The 19,055-nt window shown below is 44.4% G+C and overlaps 1 protein-coding gene across 4 annotated transcripts in view; it reads left to right on the top strand.

Annotated features, from left to right (window-relative positions):
- il1rapl1a (interleukin 1 receptor accessory protein-like 1a) overlaps nucleotides 1-19,055 on the top strand; it is a 196,137-nt gene that overhangs the window by 117,313 nt on the left and 59,769 nt on the right. For all 4 annotated transcript variants that reach the window (XM_053877231.1, XM_053877229.1, XM_053877230.1 and 1 more), the window contains exon 6: nucleotides 16,275-16,349. In XM_053877231.1, the coding sequence (XP_053733206.1) occupies nucleotides 16,275-16,349 (75 nt within the window). The remainder of the gene's footprint in view (nucleotides 1-16,274; nucleotides 16,350-19,055) is intronic.

Here is a 19,055-nt window from a genome sequence, read left to right as displayed (position 1 = left end):
CGACGTCCGAGAAACGGACTGGACGCGCGGTGAACTTTTCCATGCGATGTTTCAATGAATCCTTTGGTTGGGAAAAAAAAAGAAGAGCAGCTGATGGAGGGATTTGACCTCCTCAGGGGTGGAAAGGGTTAATTGCCTGCTGTGGTGGGCTCTTTTTCCACACTTTTCAAAGCTGGACTTGTTCCTCCGCTGCGCCTTTGACCCCGCCTGACCACACATCAGCGAGCAATTACAGGAACTCGCAAACACGCCGCGCGCAGAAACGCCAGCATTGTATTGTGGACCGAAACACGATGGTGTGGCTCCAAAGAAAGTGAGCAAGCTGGGAACATTGGTGTGAGGCTGTGGAAGGTGTGGCCCGGGGGCCAGGCGCGGCCGCATGTCTGATTCATGAGGTCAGCCAGAGAAAATGTTTAATAGTTTCAGGTTAAATATTGAAATTTTCCTGCTGTTTCAGATGTATTTTCATTTAGCAGATCTTATTTTTCTCAGTGTGTTCAATTCTCTAAGCCACTGTTGCATTATTAATAATCGATTTTGGGGGGGAGTTACCTCCTTTTTATGATCTTTTTTTTTTAATGATTTCTCACAGCAAATATTAAAACTATTTCTTTGTATTTTAACACTGTTATTTTCTCTTCTTTTTTTCACTTTTTAAATTAAATAATACTAATAAATTATTCTTTTACTCTCCCTCAAGATTAGATTTATTTTTTTAGAGATTTTATTGGGGTTTTTTTTTACTTATTTTTGGTAAATTTAAATAAATAAATAATACAAATAAATACATAAATATATGTTTTATTAATTAAATTGAATAATATTTCTCATGTTTTTCAAGCCATTATTTAAAAACACTCTACTGTATTTTTTTTTCCCGCTAGTATTTCTTCTTTATATGAGCATAATTTGAATTTCATCCATTTCTTCTGCAGCTTTTCATGACAGTAAATCGTGTAGTCCCCAAGGAATATGAATTACTCCCTACTGATGTCGAACAGCAGCACTCAACAAATGATTTGAAACATTTGTAGCATTATAAGAAGAGAAACTGCAATGATCAGGTTCGGACCCTTCAGAGAGACAGAGAAATAGCCTGTGTGTTTGCGTGCGTGTGACATATGGCATGTGACCGAGCTGTGAGAGACGGGCTGCCTCTCATCATTCTCTCTTACAGAAGTCCATGTCCTCATTTGTCATCACTTCTTCTGCAATAATGATGAACTACTTGTTAATGTTGTCAGGCTCCGATGCAGTTTCCAGCTCCCCGATATGAATCCATGTACTGAGATGAGGTGAGCGCAGGGGTTGCGCGCGAGACATTTGAAGGATGAGCGAAAAGGTGAGAGAAGTAGCAGCCGTGGTTTAGATGTGACTGATTGGAAAAGGTGTTGAGGGAGGCAGAAAAAGAGGGAGAAATGCGGAGGGAGAGTGTAATGATCTCCATCTGTCTTGGAGAGCGGCGAGAGAGGAGCCTCACGTGGCTTCCGAAAAAAAGCACGCTCTAATGATTTTCAGATCTAACAGGGCCACTTTTTCATACTCGGACTTATTTACATTTTTTTGGTGGAAATGGGATCGATGTCGAGTTCCGCCGGGCGCCGTGCTGTGAGAACACTTTAATTTTTCTAAATGTGTGCGGCATTGTGAGAGCCGGGCGAGAGTGCTGCTTCTTCGTGTTGTGCGTTATCGATCGTCCGCTCTGCAGTGGCAACATCAAGGAGCGGAAGCGCGGACGCCAATCTTGTGGGAGCTATTGTGGATATTTTTGTGGCTGACGCAAACAACGGAACAACTTTTCTCTGGTGACCACAACAAACCTATTCCTTTTTTGAAACAATTCCCGTCGCATGGGGCGACAGGCTTCACCCACAACCTCCTGATCTCACTGAGGAATGTTATCAGGGGCCATTTGCTATAAAAGAACCTTCTCAGGAACATGACTGTTTTAATCCACATTCGCACAGCAGGAGCTAAAAATGAAGTCCCATATTCCAAGAACACTTTCATCTTGGAGCTGGCCTCCCCTCACCTCTGCAACACGTGAAAGCAGTCACTATAACAAAGCGATGGCGAATGGAACTGAAGGACTTTGCCTTGTCAAACTTGGACTTTAAAGTCAAGTGTACTTGTCATGTACTGTTTAAATTCCTTCCTGGTGGCCGTGCCCTTACTCAAATGAATAGCCCACATTCTTGCTTCCACCCTTTAGGGATAACTGAGCCAATAAGAGGACTGTTCTTAGAACTAAAATAGTTCCCTATAGGGCCCTTGTCTCGACGGAATATTTCAGATATCCAGCTGAGAAAACTGATTTCAGGTGCATGTATCTATGGTCTTTCGGTTGCAACCTAAAAGCTCGAGAGCTCAAGTGCCTGGGAAATGAGAGCTTTCACTTTTAGCTTGGCTGGCTGTTTCCCGGAACGGGCCGGTACTGTGTTATCATGTCTGGTGACTTGCATACTGAATGTGTCTCCCAATTGGACAAGAACATATGAATCACGAAGTGCTGTTGTCCGGTAGTTCAGTTGCTTAAATGAGCGGTAATCTTTCAGTTCTGACTGGGTAGTACCCAGTATCCTTGTGGGTCCCCCACACAGCTTGCTCTCTTGGCAACCTTTCAGACAGCCTCCTCAGAAGTGAGTCCCACTCTGACACGGCATGAAAGATGCAGCGCATAAAAGTGACCCTGCTGGGATTCCCAGAGAAGCCATGTCAAACCATAGTTCAGGTGTTGAAATCGAATGCTCACATGGCGGAGCAGTTGCTAGCGTAGCAAAGGGTCAGAGTGACCCGATGGAGCAGATGGCACTGAGGTGAGTCCCGGCATGACGCCTGTCTGTGCAGTTCCTCACTCGCATCAGGAGACACCTCAGACCTATATTTGTCACGTCAGGCGGCCAGTTGGCGGAGCTGCGTTTGGACACACCTGGAACCATTTGAGCCATATGCTAAATGCGTCGTACATAAAACCCCCGTCCGCTCGGATTCGACGCCGCTCACGCTGTTAGTAAGATGGCGCGCAGTGCTAATCCACCCCCAGGTGTCTATCCGTCCCCTCCGCTGCTGGCCTGCCGTCGGCCGGGAGAGCCACGTCCTTCTGCTCGAACAGAATGGACATCAGGCCACTCGGGCTTCGCCTCGTGGGTGTCCCACCGAGCTTGGCAACGATGGGGAAGCTCATGCTCCGTCGTCTCCCAGCGCAGGTTTATCTGCTTGATATTCATGTGGCTTCTGTCTGAACCGAAGATTCTCTTTGCATCATGTGAACGACAGCATTAGTGTTGTTGTTTTTATCGCCTCATACGGGCAACTTGACATGAAAAGGCTTTAGGAGGCAGCGATGTATGTATGAAGGTCATTGTGTTTTCTCTCCTTTCTTCATCTTGTTTATTCACACAAGGGTTCTAGAATAGAGCAAAACACACAACACCTCGATAATGTACCTGGAATGTGCCATCTAGTGGGGAGAGAAGGACACTGAAGCATAGTCTCTGTGTTTTCAGACCAGACCTGGCCAAAGTGTGGCCCTCTGACAGTGTTTATCCGGCCCTCGTGAGGTCCAGTCTGAGTAGAATGTTCTGTGTTCCAGTGTCATATGTCCAGCTGTGTATTTATTTTACTGTTCCATTTTGTTTTCACGCATTAGTTCACCCTTGAAACAGTTTAATGCCATTATCTAAATACTTTCCACTTCTTTTCTTTTACATTTTTCTGTTTTTATTTCTTTGTCATCTTTTAATCAGCTCTAACACACTTTTCTTTTTAAACACATTGGCATTTTTTATTTCTTGTTCCTAACACTAATCCCTACAATTTAATGCCATTTCAAGTTTATGTCGGATTCATGTAAATACTTTCCGTTTCTTTTCTTTTCCATTTTCTCTTCTTTTTGTTTCTTTGTCACCATTTAATCAGCTCAAACACATTTCCATATAATTATTAGTTGTTTGTTTTTTGTTTGCATTCATCAACATTCCCACATATTTCTGAGTTTATATATTGACGGCCATTTAATAATGTATGAAATATTAGTTATTATAGCATTTAATTTACTCTATTTTTGTTTCAGATTTTTCTTTTTTTTAATAGAATAATAAAAACAGATGTCTACCAAAGACACTGGAAGTTGAATAACACTCCCTTGTTTTAGCCTTTTCTTTTCAGTTGAATAAACGGGTGATAATAATTTATCTTAATCGACCCAGTTGCTTATCAGTTGCAGCTTGGAATATTGGAGCTCCCAACATTGCAGCCTGGACCAGGCTTCGTAGCATCGCCTCCAGCTGGTCTGGAATGCAACTGCATCCCCGCTGACTATCACCCCATGTTGGTATCTTTGAAACCCAGTCAGAGCATGTCGGAGCTCATTACTGACGTGGGCCGCAGACTGAATTCTCTTCTCAGCGCTTCAGTACTTTTAAAAATATCGTCACGAAGCCGTCAATTGTGTCGACCTACACTTTGTATGAAGAGAAAAGCCGTGCAGTGTTTGTCATGAAACTCCCAGTCTGTTGTGCCGCTCCTGGTTTTAGTAAAACAACAGATGCACAACCCTGGAAAAGAGCAAACAAACACCCAGCACGCTCCCATTCGCTCTGTCTGTTTTTGCTCTTTGTACATGCCCCTCTCCTTCCTGGAATGACATTAAATAAGTATGCTTGAGTTCACACAGTTGAGACACACAAGGCTTCTGAACACCAGTCATGCATCCTCTCCTGCCAAGCAGACCGACGAGACACGCAGCTACCTCCTGTGCACACGACAACTCTCCCCGTTCCTTCCTTGTAAGACCACATTCTGAGATTTCTTGGGCAACAAACACAACTGCTTTGTTAAAGCCGCTCTTTGTTCCAAGTAAGAACTCGCTGAGAAGCGAGCATCTGGCAACTGTAAGGCTGAACAGTCGCCGAGTAACTCGGAGTTCACGGCGCCATATGTGTGGCAGACTTGAAGAAGAGATGACTGGGCGAGTCGCGTGTGGTGGCAGGGTTGTTTGTGCTCGCCTGTCAGAGAACACTGTGTCGGGCCATTTTACTTTTACCTTCCAGTGATTCTGGGGTGGGGGGAGTTAGCGTTGGTGAGATGGTTGTGACGGAAGACCAAAGTTGCTCAGAGAGTTTCCGGTATTGGCTTTGATTCGCAGTGATGTCTGCAGAAGTGAAGAGAAGTTTATCGTAGCGCTTTCTAGCAACTCACCAGCTGATGGTTCGGATGCTTTAATGCTTTAATATGCTTCCGCTGGGCTGCAATTCGGCCATGTTTTCACAAGTCCCTCCCCCGGCAGAGGGGAGGGAGGCCATCTTGTCACCCAGAACCATCACCAACTGGAGTAGCGCAGCAAGTTTGGGACGACTGTATCTTTAGAGAACAGCTGAGCCCTTTCACAAGATGGTCGTCCTCCATCTTTAGTTTGACACGACCATACATACGCTCCAAATTTAGATTCACTCTCTACTTTGGAAAATCTTACATGCAACCTGCCATGAAAAGAAGCGCAAACATGTATAGACTATACTCCACTCAAGTACATGTATCTTGAGGCTTGTTTCCCTCCATATTCATTCCAGAAGCAGCTTGGTTTCGAGCTGAAATTTTGGCCAAGCTTTTTTTTTAGCACTGAGGAACGTGTGTATGCTGGCCCTCAGATGGACGTGGCATGCAGGTTTTAGGGTGTAAAAACCCCTCCATGGGCCGGATGGTGCTCTTGATGCTGACAGTCAAACTGTTCAGTCAGCCACCAAGCTGTAAAAACACAAGGGCTAGATCACTTTTTCTTGTGCCATTCATTGCATTTCCCTTCGTTTTAATGGGGAGAATTGCCTTTGTTTGTTCTGTTTACTGAGAGTCTCAGATCCAACTCAGACTGAGGTTTGAATGTAGATTGCTGAAATCACAGAATAAATCAGTGTACAAAAATACGACTGTATGAATCACTTTGAATTATATATTTCAGGATGAAATGAACAAAGTAAATCAACTCAAACCACAGAATAAATTAAAGTTAAATAATTATAAAGTCTGAAACTAGGGATTTATCTTTCATTTAGAGCAGACATGGGCAAAGTGCGGCTCGCGGGCCATATGCGGCCTGATGCCTGTGTTTCTGTGGCCCGTTTGATGTCAGACTGAAACTATAACTAATATGTCCTCAGTTTTTTTGTTCTGTCTCTTTCAGTCAGCACCACCACTTCAGCAGTAAATATAGCATGTTCTTGTTTTGAGACTACAAATTTCCTCTTTTCATTGACCATTTTGGGTTTTTCTTGTTCCTCAAAACACATTGAAGGAATACTGAAAAGAGATTTTGAAATAAATTGACTTTTTTATCTTGAACGTCTGGACCATAGTTTTATTTAAATAGTGAAAGTAATAATCATAGTAAAGTGAATATGAAATGAAATATTTCACTAGGTATTTCATCTCCTTGGGTTCATTTAGTCCTTGTTACTTAAGTATATATTTTGGATATTTTTCCATCGTGTTTTGTTGTCATGGCTGTCTTTCTTTTCATGGTGGCCCCTCACAACTGTCACATTTTCTGCTGTGGCCCTTCAGGAAATGTAATCCCCCCTCACTGATTTAGAGTCACGGTTTTAGTCAAAAAAGTCTTCCAAAAAAAAAGTTCTGCCGACCAACCTCAAGAATGTTAGCATCGCTTGCTACAAACATCGCCGGGCGACCAAACACCTGTAATGAGATCCACGTTCCTCCCGCGAAGGTGTTGGTCCCCGTCACCTCAGTCTGCTCAATAATCCGAAAACAATAGACGGTTGCAAGTGCTCCTCGTTCATTTCAAGGACTCTCATGTTCCGCAGCTGCTTAATTGTAGCTTTTGAAGACAGGAGGAAATGTACTTTATCCACCTGTGCGAGTGCTAATCCTTCCCTTGTGTCTGGCTGCGGTAATGAAGACCGTCTTGGTGCGGCGGAGGGAAACTGTTTCCAGTGTGTGGGCAGCCAGCGCTGCACTTTAAAGGTGTAATTAAGGGTTTGTTAAACTTTGAGAGGAGGACAAGCGCTTCTATTTTCGGAGGCGCATCACTTAGATTATTGGATTTGATGATGGCAACGCTCTCCGCAGCGACACACAAGTATGTGAAGCCACAATGGCTGACTCGACAGAATCGCCATGATCGATAATGCTCCTTTTTTTTTTACCAAGGCTTTGTGCTTTAGTGCGTCTCTGACTGTCGCCCTAACTTCCTCTTCTAGTCTCCCTCCGTTGTGTTCAGTATCAAACCGCTTCGGCTCAGCAGCTGAGCTTTTAAACACAGCAGATTTCCACTGTTAGATTTATCATTCCCGACATGCTGAATAACAGCCATTAAAATGTCAGGTGCCGCATATTAGACTCCGTTTCTGCACAAGTGTACGCCGCATTAAACAGATGTCTTTTGTTTGAATGCAGTTAATAGAAGCATATGTTGCGGTAGTAGCAGAACAATTCTGTCAACAAGGGCTTGGGAGAGTTTCCATGGAGATTATTCAGGCATCAGACCTGAGAACATGCAATTGTTCTCCACCTCCCAACCCTGTAAGTAGGTGGTTCTACCTCGAACTGCAAGGACTTTAGTGCAGTTTGTGGAGTTTGTAGGGGTGGGATTCCATTAAAATTAAGTGAATCTAGTTAACTGGAGAATTTGTGATCTATTAATCTCAATTAATCTCAGTTTAATGGTATAAGAATATTTCCCGCAAGAAGCTACATTTTTCAATGTGAATGAATTTGGTATATGACTGAATCAAATGATGGAGCCATACATACATTTAAACAACAAAATATTGTTCATTTTGCATCACCTTATTTCAACTAAAGCTCTTTTAATGTCTTGAAAATATTTGTAGAAGAATTTCAATTTTATAAGAATTTTGGTGGTGGAAACCCTGGCCGTTGTGCATTGAAAAACCTCCCTGAACCAAAGCAAACAGATGCTTTTGTTTGCTTTGGTTCGGGGATGATTCCTCCATGTTTGTTGTTGTTGTTCTCATCCTCGCTGCCACGTGTCTGGTGCATCAGTGGGATCAGTGGAGCAGGAACTCCTGCACTGACAAAGGTTCCCTGTTGTCTGGAGAGAAAACTGATAAATTAAATTAAATGTTTTTTTTGTTGTTGTAATTATTAATCATAATAATGTTGTAATTAATCGATCATAATTAACTCATTAAACTCCCAACACCAGTAGTTTATGAATGTGATTCATAATTTCTATGAGAGTGAGTTTTGACTTTGACTGAAGTGTCGGAATGTTTATCCACCGATCTGTCAGCCATGTTTTAGAAGTCATATAAAAAACAATGTCGTGAGGAGCCATCAAATATTTGGAAAATACTGTGAAAACACTGTGAATAAAAGAAGCATGTCTCTGATGCAAGATAATGTAAATAACAACATCAAAGGTGTGAAAAAAGGCAGGATATATCAATCAATATTCATCACGTGTGTAAATAACAAATTCAAAAATGAATAAGAAAAAATAATTTTGATGAAATATGATCAAAGAATATACATTATATGGAAGGGAGGAGGAATTGAAAAATGAACGGGGAAAATAGTGCTGAAAGGAAATGAATGCTTTCTTTCAAAGATTTGTGTGTGTCTGAAGTATAGACCTCGTCAGAACACCATGGAATGTTCTCACATGCTCAGCTCCACAGTGACTTCCTGGGAGCTGGATAAGTGCAGGCAGTGGGTCGCACTTAGCCTCGGTCTGGTCGCCCGCTGTTCCCCATTGAATAGGCTCCAGCACAACACCACCCGAGCTCACCAGGCACGAGCGACAGCAGACGAATACAGGCTTTTCCGTCTGATGAAGTTGACAGACGCAGCTGAGTTTTCACCACCCAGCAATTTGCACCTCCAACTCTTGTTTCGGCTTCACTCCTGATTCTGAAGCCGTGCTCCAGGAATAACCCTGCCTTCCTGGCCTGGTACCAGCGCTCATGATTCGTGTTTAGTTTCCGTAAGAGCAGACACAGTTGGTGCAGAACAGCCCTCCTTCATCCCTCTGCCTTTGCCTGGTCCCTGTTCTATTTTGGGGGGTACGAGTGCGACAATACCGATGTTGTTTTGACGCGATGAAAGGGATACGGGCTCCAAATGAAACTGGGTGAATGAGGTCACCCCTCCTATTCAGCGATGGCAGCGGAGCCTTCTCCACACTGACTCTCACGCGACTCTTATTTAACCCTAATATTACACATCAGATATTCAATTCCGTCTTTTATGAAGATGCACACATCGCTTCTTGCCAACACCTGCGGTGAATTTGGGCATCTGCTTCCTTCATAGATTGATTTCGGGGAATTAAGTGGCAACCACTTCACCCATGTTGTCACGATTAGTCTGCCTTCTCGCCAACATCTGCTCTCCAACATCTGACTCCAGGAAATTGGATTAGGGATCGCCAAACCTACACAAGAGGCATTTACGAATGCTAATGTGAGTGGGTTTCCGTTCGTGCTACAGACATTGCTTTGTGTATAAATGTAGCACCACATACGAATGTCAAACCAATGTATTGCTCTTCAATGATTCGGATGTTTGGCAGCAGAGAGACTCTAAAGTCCAAACTCTGGTCCAGTAAAGCAGGGTTCACTGAGTGAGACTGTCTGATGTTGAGACGCAACATATATGTAGGTGTTGAATTGTTGGTTGAAAATGGATCATGAAAGTGAATAGTTCTTACCTGAGCCGTGTTGGCTCACTAGCTAGCAGACGGCACGGGGGCCGCGTGTGGCCCTTTAACTGTATTAGCATGGCCCTCATCTGTTCAGAGCCAAAGATTTTTCATTCGAGTATCGACGCAAGTTTTCATCTTAGTTACCGTAATTTACGGACTATAAGCCGCTACTTTTTCCTCGCGGTCTGAACCCTGCAGCTTATACAATGACGCGGCTAACATATGGATTTTTACAGGCTAAACAGCCTCATCCTTCCAAAAATGTTGAGCCTCGTCTCATCAAACGGATGACATCACAGGTGTTTTATTGACCTTAAAGTGCTCAAAATGCACTGTTTTCGCCCCGTGTCCACAGCTCCACCCACAGAGGCGATGAGGACCGGAGACGAGAAGCAGCAGCTGAGACCGGCTGTGGTGTCTTTGGACACACGGGCAAAAACCGCACATTTTGAGCACTTTAATGTGAATAAAAGATGCGAGGAGTTCAGAACATTACTGAGTTTGTCAGTCTCCATGCTGGAACCCATTTTCCGAACTAGTTTAGAAGTGATCCTCATGCATTTTTAAGCCTGGTGCACCACTGACCTTTCTACGGTGCAGACAGCACCACTGCACCAGCGGGTTATAGACCGCTGCCGCTTATGTACGAGCAAGATCTATTTTCATTCTCAGATTCAGTGGGTGTGGCTAATATTCCAGCACAATCTCTCGTCAGAAAATCGCAGAATGTTTTCAGGTCTTCATTTTTTCTCCCCATTTTATGTCTCTTTTTCTTGATAGTGACCCTCCTATTGTTCTGATTCATATTTACAATCTTTCAATAAAACATATGAATTAATGTATAATGAAATTACATATTTTAACATGTATTGACATTGTTTAATTTCTTCGTATTTCCTTCCTTTAATCAAATTTTAGTTTTAAAAAATTAGTTAAATTGAGGATTTTTTTTTTCCACAGTCGCAGTATTTAACGTGGCCCCATCGGAAATCCCATTGCCCACCCCTGATCTAGATGTAGGTCATGACAGGTCATGACAGGCCTCTAACAAACTCCTCACTGATATGTGCTGTAAAACTAGAGGAGTCCTCCCAAGATCATGAGTCATTGAAGTGTTCCGGAGTTTATTGGGTTAGGGGCCACTGTATCAGAGACCAGAGCCTGGTGTCAGTTCTTTGTGTCTTAATATCTTTCAAAAGAACGTGGGAGGTCGTGAAAAAAGTTTTGGTACCAACTCACAGATACAGCTTGAAGGTTTTATTTACGGTCATATCTAGCTGAACTCCAGGCAGTTTTTTCAGGCTTCCTCTCCTCTGAAGCCGGGCTGCGACCACATTTTGAGAGTCCTGAAATAAAGACCTGGTCAGACTGAGACATCTGACCAAAGACTTGAGACTTTTGGGCGTCTCTGCTGTACAGTCATCCTGCGATAAACTCCATGTTCTTTGAAAGGGTCGGGCAAAGTTCCCACTTCTGAGGTAGAAATTACTGGGAGAGATGCTCTCGTCCAGGTTGGACAACCAGTGACGGCGTCATTTAAAATGGTTTTAACCTCAGTCTCCAGTGAAGTAGAGGTTTATCTCTCCCTCTGTCTTACACCATGGTGCTGCTGAATGTGTCATCACGAAGGGGAGAGGATTTTCTGTCACTCGGGCGGTTCATGCGTTATGTCCCGAACACGACCCGATCTTTCTGTTTTCCTGCATCATCTTCATTCTGAGCGCCGATATGTTGGCTCCTCCACAGTAAAGATAATGTGGGTCTGAAAATGACAGCACTTTCCTTTGTCTCCTCCGATCCTCCTCCCTGCCGCTGGTTCCTTCCTTTCCTCCTGTCTTATCTCCGTCCCATAGGCCGACCCGGCTCGTCCTCGTTTGTTTGCCCGGCGCATAATTAGCTATAGGATCACTCATTGTGTAATTATGTACAGCAGCTTGATATGTAATTAAAATTGTATCACTCTGCTGTGTAATTTGTGCGCCGTGATTACCTATTAACAATGCAAACAGTTGTGCCTAAAAGCCCGTGACCGCCCCTCTCTCATGGATGTCGGCGAGCGCCTCCGTCCTGTTGACACACCAGCAGGTGCTTCAGAGAAGCAGCGCCGTCCCTCTCCTTCCTTCCAAACCTTGAACTCTCTCCTCGCCTCAACACTCCTCTCTGACAGCTCCAGTTAAATGTCTTATCACGCAGCTGTTTATCAAGCAGCCGCACACTTTAAAGCAGAGGTGGGCGATTCAGTTTCCTAAACTGTAAGTGTTTCCGTCATGTTTTGTAGTGATCGCTGCAAAACATGACGGAAAAAAATCCAAAATACAGGCTTAAGGAACAAGAACAAAATGAACCTAAAAATATTTAATGTAAGTAAGGATGTTAAGAAGTGTAGATATTGAAATATTTCATTTCATATGCATTTTAATTTGGACATAAATCGACATGACTATGGACCTGTCGTTGCAGATAAAAAGGCAATTTATTTCCAAAAATATTTTCACTATTCCTTCAGTGTATTTTGAGGAGCAAGAAAAACACACAAAAAAGGCCAATGAAATTTTAGTCTTAAAACAAGAACATGCTATGGAGGGTTTTCACGGCAGGTCGTCCGACCCAGAAGCCGCCATGTTGGCTACTCTTGGAAACACCCCCATAGAATGTGAATGGATTGCGATAGAAAAACGCAAAAACAAAAAAACAGAAACAGGATAGGAGCGCCAGGACATGCAGAGAGGGACTTAATGAACATGAAAATGCGCGACACTTGGAAAAGTTGAGCTTTATTGGTGGTTCAGACCCGTACGAGTCCAGGACAGTCAGCCGTCGGTGACGTATCCTGATGTCGTCAGTGACCTGTTTTTCTTGCCTATTCCATCCAGCGGTGAGGACCTGAAATGTCACCCGAGTTTGGAGGCGTATAACCAGATGGTGTGCGGATGGGTCTGGAAACTGTTACACCAAGTCATCGACAACATTTGCACCTTAAATGAGAATGTGACGTTTCATTTTGTTTTGTTTGTGTGCTACAGTATTTTAGTTTGTGCTCAAGTATTTTGTGTGTGTGAGTGTGTGAGATAGCTTTTTAAGGGAACGTTCTGAAAACTGTGGGTGGTGGCATCAATATATATGTTCTGATAAAAGTCCAGTGTATTCTCTTCCACAGCAATATAATACAAATGAATAGTCATTTCGGCTATACTTTTTGCAAAATATTTAGATGTTATCCGCAGTTTTGCCACGAATGTCCTGGTTCAGCTTCGCTAACCACAAGCGCCTCCTTTCTTCCGGCAACTTCTGACATTGTTCTCCTTTTGGAAGTCGATAAAATTCCAAATGTTTTTCACGATCAGAATGATTCGTACAGCCCAAAACACAAACAGTAATTCAGCATGTTGCCCAGTGAAAACCATCTCTATTTACTGCTGAAGCGGTGGTGATGACTAAAAATATAAAGACCAAAAAATGACAGTTGTAGTTTTAGTCTGACATCAAAAGGGCCACGCAAATACAGGCATCGGGCCGCATATGGCCCCCGGGCCACACTTTGCCCAGGTCTGCTTTAGAGGAACAAAACTCACAGGTCCAGTCAGCCGGGAGTGCAGCAAGATGGCTGGCATTAGACTGCAACCGCAGCGCTCCGAAACAGACCGAAGCAGCTTGTTAGTACGGCCTTGTAATAAGGATAGAGAAGGGAGCGTTTTGAGGACACTCTGAGGAAACATCGCAACGGAAAGGTTGGGCAACACAGTGTCCTAAAAAAAGCCACCGTTGCAAATTCGCCACAAAATAATTAGATGTGCCTGAAAAGTGTGCTGCTGGGATTAGAGCCTCTGTTTTATTCAATAACTCTTTTTTTTTTTCATACACCGCTTGTTCAGGAAGTGCAAAATTAGTGGCTGCCCTCATTACCGCACCAGCGCGTGCGCGCGCGCTCTGGACTTGTTTTTCCTGCGCGCTGCACAAATAGGCAGAAAGTTTCTCACTCCTCCGTTTTAGCAAGGTGCACATTCTAACCCCTTAAATTTGGATCACCTCAGAGACGCTACTCCTTCCCAACATGGGGCGTTTGATGGCGAGCCTCTCTGTTCCTGTCTTCCCTTTGAGAACTCCAGTTTCCTCCCAAAAATTCTAGTTGTACAAGGTGTTTGACCAGGTTCGTCCCCCACCTTTTGCCCTTTGTGGCTGGAGCCGGCAACACAAAAGGAAGAAATGACTTCTGAGTTGAATAGTTTTGATCTAAGGGACCAAAAAAACAAGATGTCTTTTAGCTAGAGACACATCATGGCACTTCTCCACTTCTCGCTTCTCCATTCACGCAACCGTGCAAGTGTCTCCTTCACGTCAGCCTCCCGTGTTTCATGTTGATGCATGTTTTGATGCAGGTGTTTCAATGGTTCCCCCTCTCATGCGACGACATGAGCGAGGGGCTTGGAACGCACGCAGGGTTGATATGGAGACTCGCATATCTACCCTTTACCGTCGCTGCCAGAAGTCAGCGCTACTGACGCGGTTTCATGATACAAGGAGGTACACAAAGCAAAAGCAGCGCCAACCCTCCCCTCCACCCCAAATAAAACTCTACTAAACTCAGGTACGATAATCGCAGCATTGGACAACCGGAGGAAGTGATTTTCCTCCTTGTTATTCTCATTTTCCTGACTTTAATTTCACGACTGTGGTGGCGGTGACCCTCCATAATGAAATGAAATGGAATTAGCGACAAGCTAACATGAAACATTGACTCGTGGCTGTGAGCAAAGTGGCTTTCAATTAAATCAAGCAGATGAAAACATCAACCTCATGGTTGAGTTTGCTTGTAACAAATCCACCGTGTAAACTGGTGAATTAGTAGTGATTTCAGAATGAGTGCTACCCTGAATATTAATGTCACAGTGTATGAAATCCAGGAAATGTGAAGAACCAGTTACCTTGCCTCTGCCTAAAACATCTCTTCTTCTTCAGCGCTACAAAGATCAATAACGTTGAAAAATGGTTGACAGTTAAACTAGTCATCACAATGTTGCAATTGGAGGCGGAGACTGCCGGCAGAGGAGGCGGGGCTTGTTTGCGCCCTGATTTGTCTCGGTGTGCTTTATGTTCATGCTCAACGGTTTGATGTGGCGGTGGCCCTTCCACGCTGGAGTGTGCGACCTCCCTGGCAGTACACAACTTTGCTTTCACGACAGTCAACTCCCTGATGTAGCGGCGTCCCCCTCAGTACTTCAGCAGCAGGTCTGACATCCACCGTATGGATGGTTAGCATCATTAGAGCATCTGCTGCTCCCTCTCACTGAGACACTCAGACGCTCCGCTGTGGCTCCTCACATGCGTCGTACTGATGTAGATTAAATGGTGCAACGCTCGTGGCATTACAGTGCTTCATTTAGGGAGAACTAAAAAAAAAAAAGCAGGGTGAATGAACGGATCGCAAGGCCCGTGGAGTCGTGTGCCTTCAAAGGAAATGGACAGGCTGCATGAACTCAGGGGATAAAGTCGAAGCGACTCTGATGTAGTGTTGTGGACTAGTGTGTTCATGGATGATTAGTGTCTTTAATGTGGTCATAGAGAGACAGTCGTGAGGGAAAAAAGCAGGGACTCAGAGCGAGATGAAGGAGGTGAAGAAGAGAGTGCAGTCACTCGCACGTATAGAGACTGAGGAGTCAGGAGTGAGAAGAGACCGAGATGAAGACTGAGGTTGTCTTTGGGACTGACAAGATCAGTGTGTCAGAGGGGAGATGTTTGGAGGCAACAATGTTTTGGACACGCTGAGTGTTGAGCCAAGAATGTTTGAGAAGAAGAAGACAAACACTGAGGTGGTGAAGGTGGACAGGAAGAGGACAGATGTGGCCAGGTGGACAACTCACTTGGGAACTGACGGAAGAAGGTGTCTTGTATGTGTGAGTACTTGCTAACTTCAGTGAAGGTTACAACCGTAAATTCCAGACTATGGAGCGCATCGTAATATTAGCCACACCCACCACACGCACCGGTCTTGCACCGGTCTTATGTAACTTATTTTAATGCTTAAATAGTGTTCAGTTTTGTTTTGAAATGTTAGTTGAATTTAGTTGTTCAAAATGTGGTGTGCAAGGAATGTGTCCTTTGATGTTTCCTTTGTGATATTGTCCCATACTTTCGATGTGGTTTCGTATTCCCAGCGATTTCGGAGCGATGACATCACAACTATTGGACCCGTCGACTGGTTTAGTAGTAGATTATAATGGTGACGATTCAGTGCAGCCCTACTGTCCATTGAATTTTGACAGAGTCTGTGTACACGTTGAAGAGTGATACACTGAGGAGAAAATGGTTTCAGAGTGGTTGAGGGAAGGAAAGTAAAAATGTGAATGAAATTTTGAATGAACCAGCTGGCCTCTGTGACTCGGAAATAGCCTCCAAATTACACTGAAAACCTGTGTTTAAGTGTTCTTTGTTCTATTTATCCTGCCTTACGGCTATTATGGAATCATTACAGTGTAATGTGAGTGATGTATCAAGAGTCAATGCAAAAATGTATGCAAAGGAATAAGTGGCCAAAAAGTTGTAATTGCTTCTTTAAAAAAAACTTTATTTAATCACTCTCTTTGTTCTGTTGCAGCTCCTCTGACCGACAAGCCACCAAAGATCCTGTTTCCTTCAGAAAACAAGATTAGCAACATGGAGCTGCAGCTAGGTAAGTGAGCCATGGGATTTCCTCCAGCGCTCGTCGGCTTTATGTGTCATTTTCAAATGACAAGAAATGGATGACTTTACAAATCCTCTTGAACGCACCTCCAGGCACTGGAAGCGGATTGATGATGGCACTTTTATTTGCTGGAGAGAAAGGCACAAGCATAGCAATTGTTCGAGCATTTTCCATATATGCTAATGCGCAGCGCTAATGTCCCTCGGCTGTTTTGTCAACAATGGCAGGCCCATATGGTGCCAGGGCTGGGTACGCTGGCGTGCCACATGGAGAGGCCGCCGCTGCTGTTTGTCTTCTTTGACGTGGGGTTACGTTGGACCCGCCGTGCGTCCAGGAATGTGTTTGTTTTGTCCTGCGCGAACGTATTGCTGGATTTCTGGGCACAGTCCGCTGCGCACATGGTGCTGGGAATAACAAATGTCCGTGTCCCGCGCAGCCCAATATGGAGGCGACGACTGGTGTTTGGCAGACAAGAAAGGCACCGAGACGTTGACAAATAAGTTGCAATGATTAACCGAGAGGTTTGCGCTCTGTCCTGCAGCGAATGTTGATGTAAATCAGGTAGCTGTTTAAAAACGTGTCCACAGTTGGCTGACCAAGAGTGAAAAATCGCTGCGCTTGATAAACTGACATATCAGAGCGCGCGCACACATACATAAGCAGGTTGTACAATACATACCCGCCGGCTATTTTCGCTGCTTGTCTTTTTCTTGATCTTTAGTGGTGCAGAAATGGATGTGTGTGGGCTCAGGCTTGTTCGCAGCTACGACCCAACTTTCTTACTTTTATATAAGTAAACTATTTTAACAATACCATGGGCAGCAGAGTGGAACACACGAACAATACTGCACCACACGGGCTGCGCCCAACAAGCTTGGAAGCATTTGTCTGGTTATCAATGTGGGAACACGGCGTCCGGAGTCAATGTGTTTCAGTAGTTTTGCTGTGAAACAACGCAGTAATTAAATAATTCTGTCATCGGAGCACAGCTTAATTTCTCTGCGGTGCTGCGGTACGCGTGTGTTGGTAGCGCAGGGCAGTGCAATGAAGGTAGGGTTGAGCAGTCAATTCAACCCCCTAAGCTGGTGTTGTGGGTCTTTTTTCTGTGGTCCGTTTTGTCAGCGAGTGTGACTCAGCTAAACCTTGTTTCCATGTTCGGGTAGCATGACGTCCCAGCTTCTAACGTGTGCGATGCCATCCTCTTTGCATGCACAGCCCCTTGCCACCCAAAGGCCTGTTCATTGTTTTGCATTGCTCTAGGGGGGATGTGGTGGCGCCTCCTCTATGCTGAGAGAAATGAGGTCCCTGACAGCCATTTTGTTCCAGTTCCAAAATGCAATTTTGAGCGTTTCGGACAGGAATGATCTGGTTCCGAACCTGAAAAGTTGGTTTGAGCTCGCGAACTGTGACGTCATCTGTCGCTCTGTTCACAAAATGGGAAGGAAGTCGAGGAATTTCTGGAAATTATGTTCAACTAAACTCCATTTATGCTCTGTTCTCTCTGGCAGCTGCATGAACTCGGAAAGCGCTCACATCTGCAAAACATGTCGCCTGTACACACACATACTCCTTACATACCAGATGCGTCCGATGTTACCATCTTATACGCCTCCTCGTCGCATGCTTTGATGTTGGATAAAGACAAATAGCCCCAGTAACATATCTGAGCAACTTGACGCGGGGTTGTTTACTTCAATGGCACTCTTTAGCCCCTCCCACTTTCGTTCCTCTTATGAACGTGGGCTAGTTCAGAATACAGAACACTCCAGAACCAGAATCGTGTCGGTGGGAAAGTGGTGTTTTTGGTTACAAGCTGCCGAGCAGGACAGTGTTGCAGGTAGGGGCGTTCGGTAACGTCTCGTGAAGGTTAACAACAGTTTTCCACTCACTCTAACTCCTCTAACTTCCTGACTTGCCCCGTCCTCTTTCCCTTTCGTCTTGTCGATTCCACGTCAGCATTATTTCGGGTTGACCCACAGCCCGCTACAGAGGTTCTGGAACACAACAAGTGCATGCAAAATCTGGGTCAAAGAGTGGATCTGTACCTATTTACCAATTTCTATTTAGAGTGTGGGGTGCGTCAACGTGACTTTGGTTCAGCATTAGGGGACTTCAGACTCGAAGTCCATTTTTCCCAAAAGCCTGAGATGTGAGCACAAACGAACCGGGTCATGGGGTCGGATTTCTCTGGAGAGGTGGATGTCGTCTGGACTTCTCTAGCACAGTGAGGGTACGATATTTTTCCAGAGGCATCCAGCTGTAGGATGCACTCGGTTTGAATGGATAATCCATTGTTGGGGAAGAAAACTCCACGTAGTTGAGTATAGTTGAGCTTGTACTCCCCATCCTGCCCCCGGTGGCCCCAGTGAGTACTGAAAAAACTGGGCAGAGGTGTGAGGGGCTACAGAGTAGCGGTATAATGGATTTTGGCCCGTGGTGTGAAAACTCCCATAGAAAAGATCTTAATTTTCAATCCTTGTTGTTATGTCATTTTTTTTCTCTTCAACGTGGAAGTGACTGCTGTGAAATGTGAGAATCAAGCAGTTGGGTTGCAGCGATGCCCTGGCGGGAATAAACGCTATCAATCCAAAAAAGAAAGTCAGAGAGTAGAGAAAGTGTGTCGTGCAACAAGCCCACACAGACTCCCAGCTGAGCCTAAAACACAGCGACGCTGAGGTAAATATTTTATAGTTG

The sequence above is a fragment of the Synchiropus splendidus genome, chromosome 10 (assembly GCF_027744825.2).
Source record: "Synchiropus splendidus isolate RoL2022-P1 chromosome 10, RoL_Sspl_1.0, whole genome shotgun sequence".
Lineage (NCBI taxonomy): Eukaryota > Metazoa > Chordata > Actinopteri > Syngnathiformes > Callionymidae > Synchiropus > Synchiropus splendidus.
Note: the sequence above shows the minus strand (reverse complement) of the source record. Positions and strands in the feature narration are given on the sequence as shown.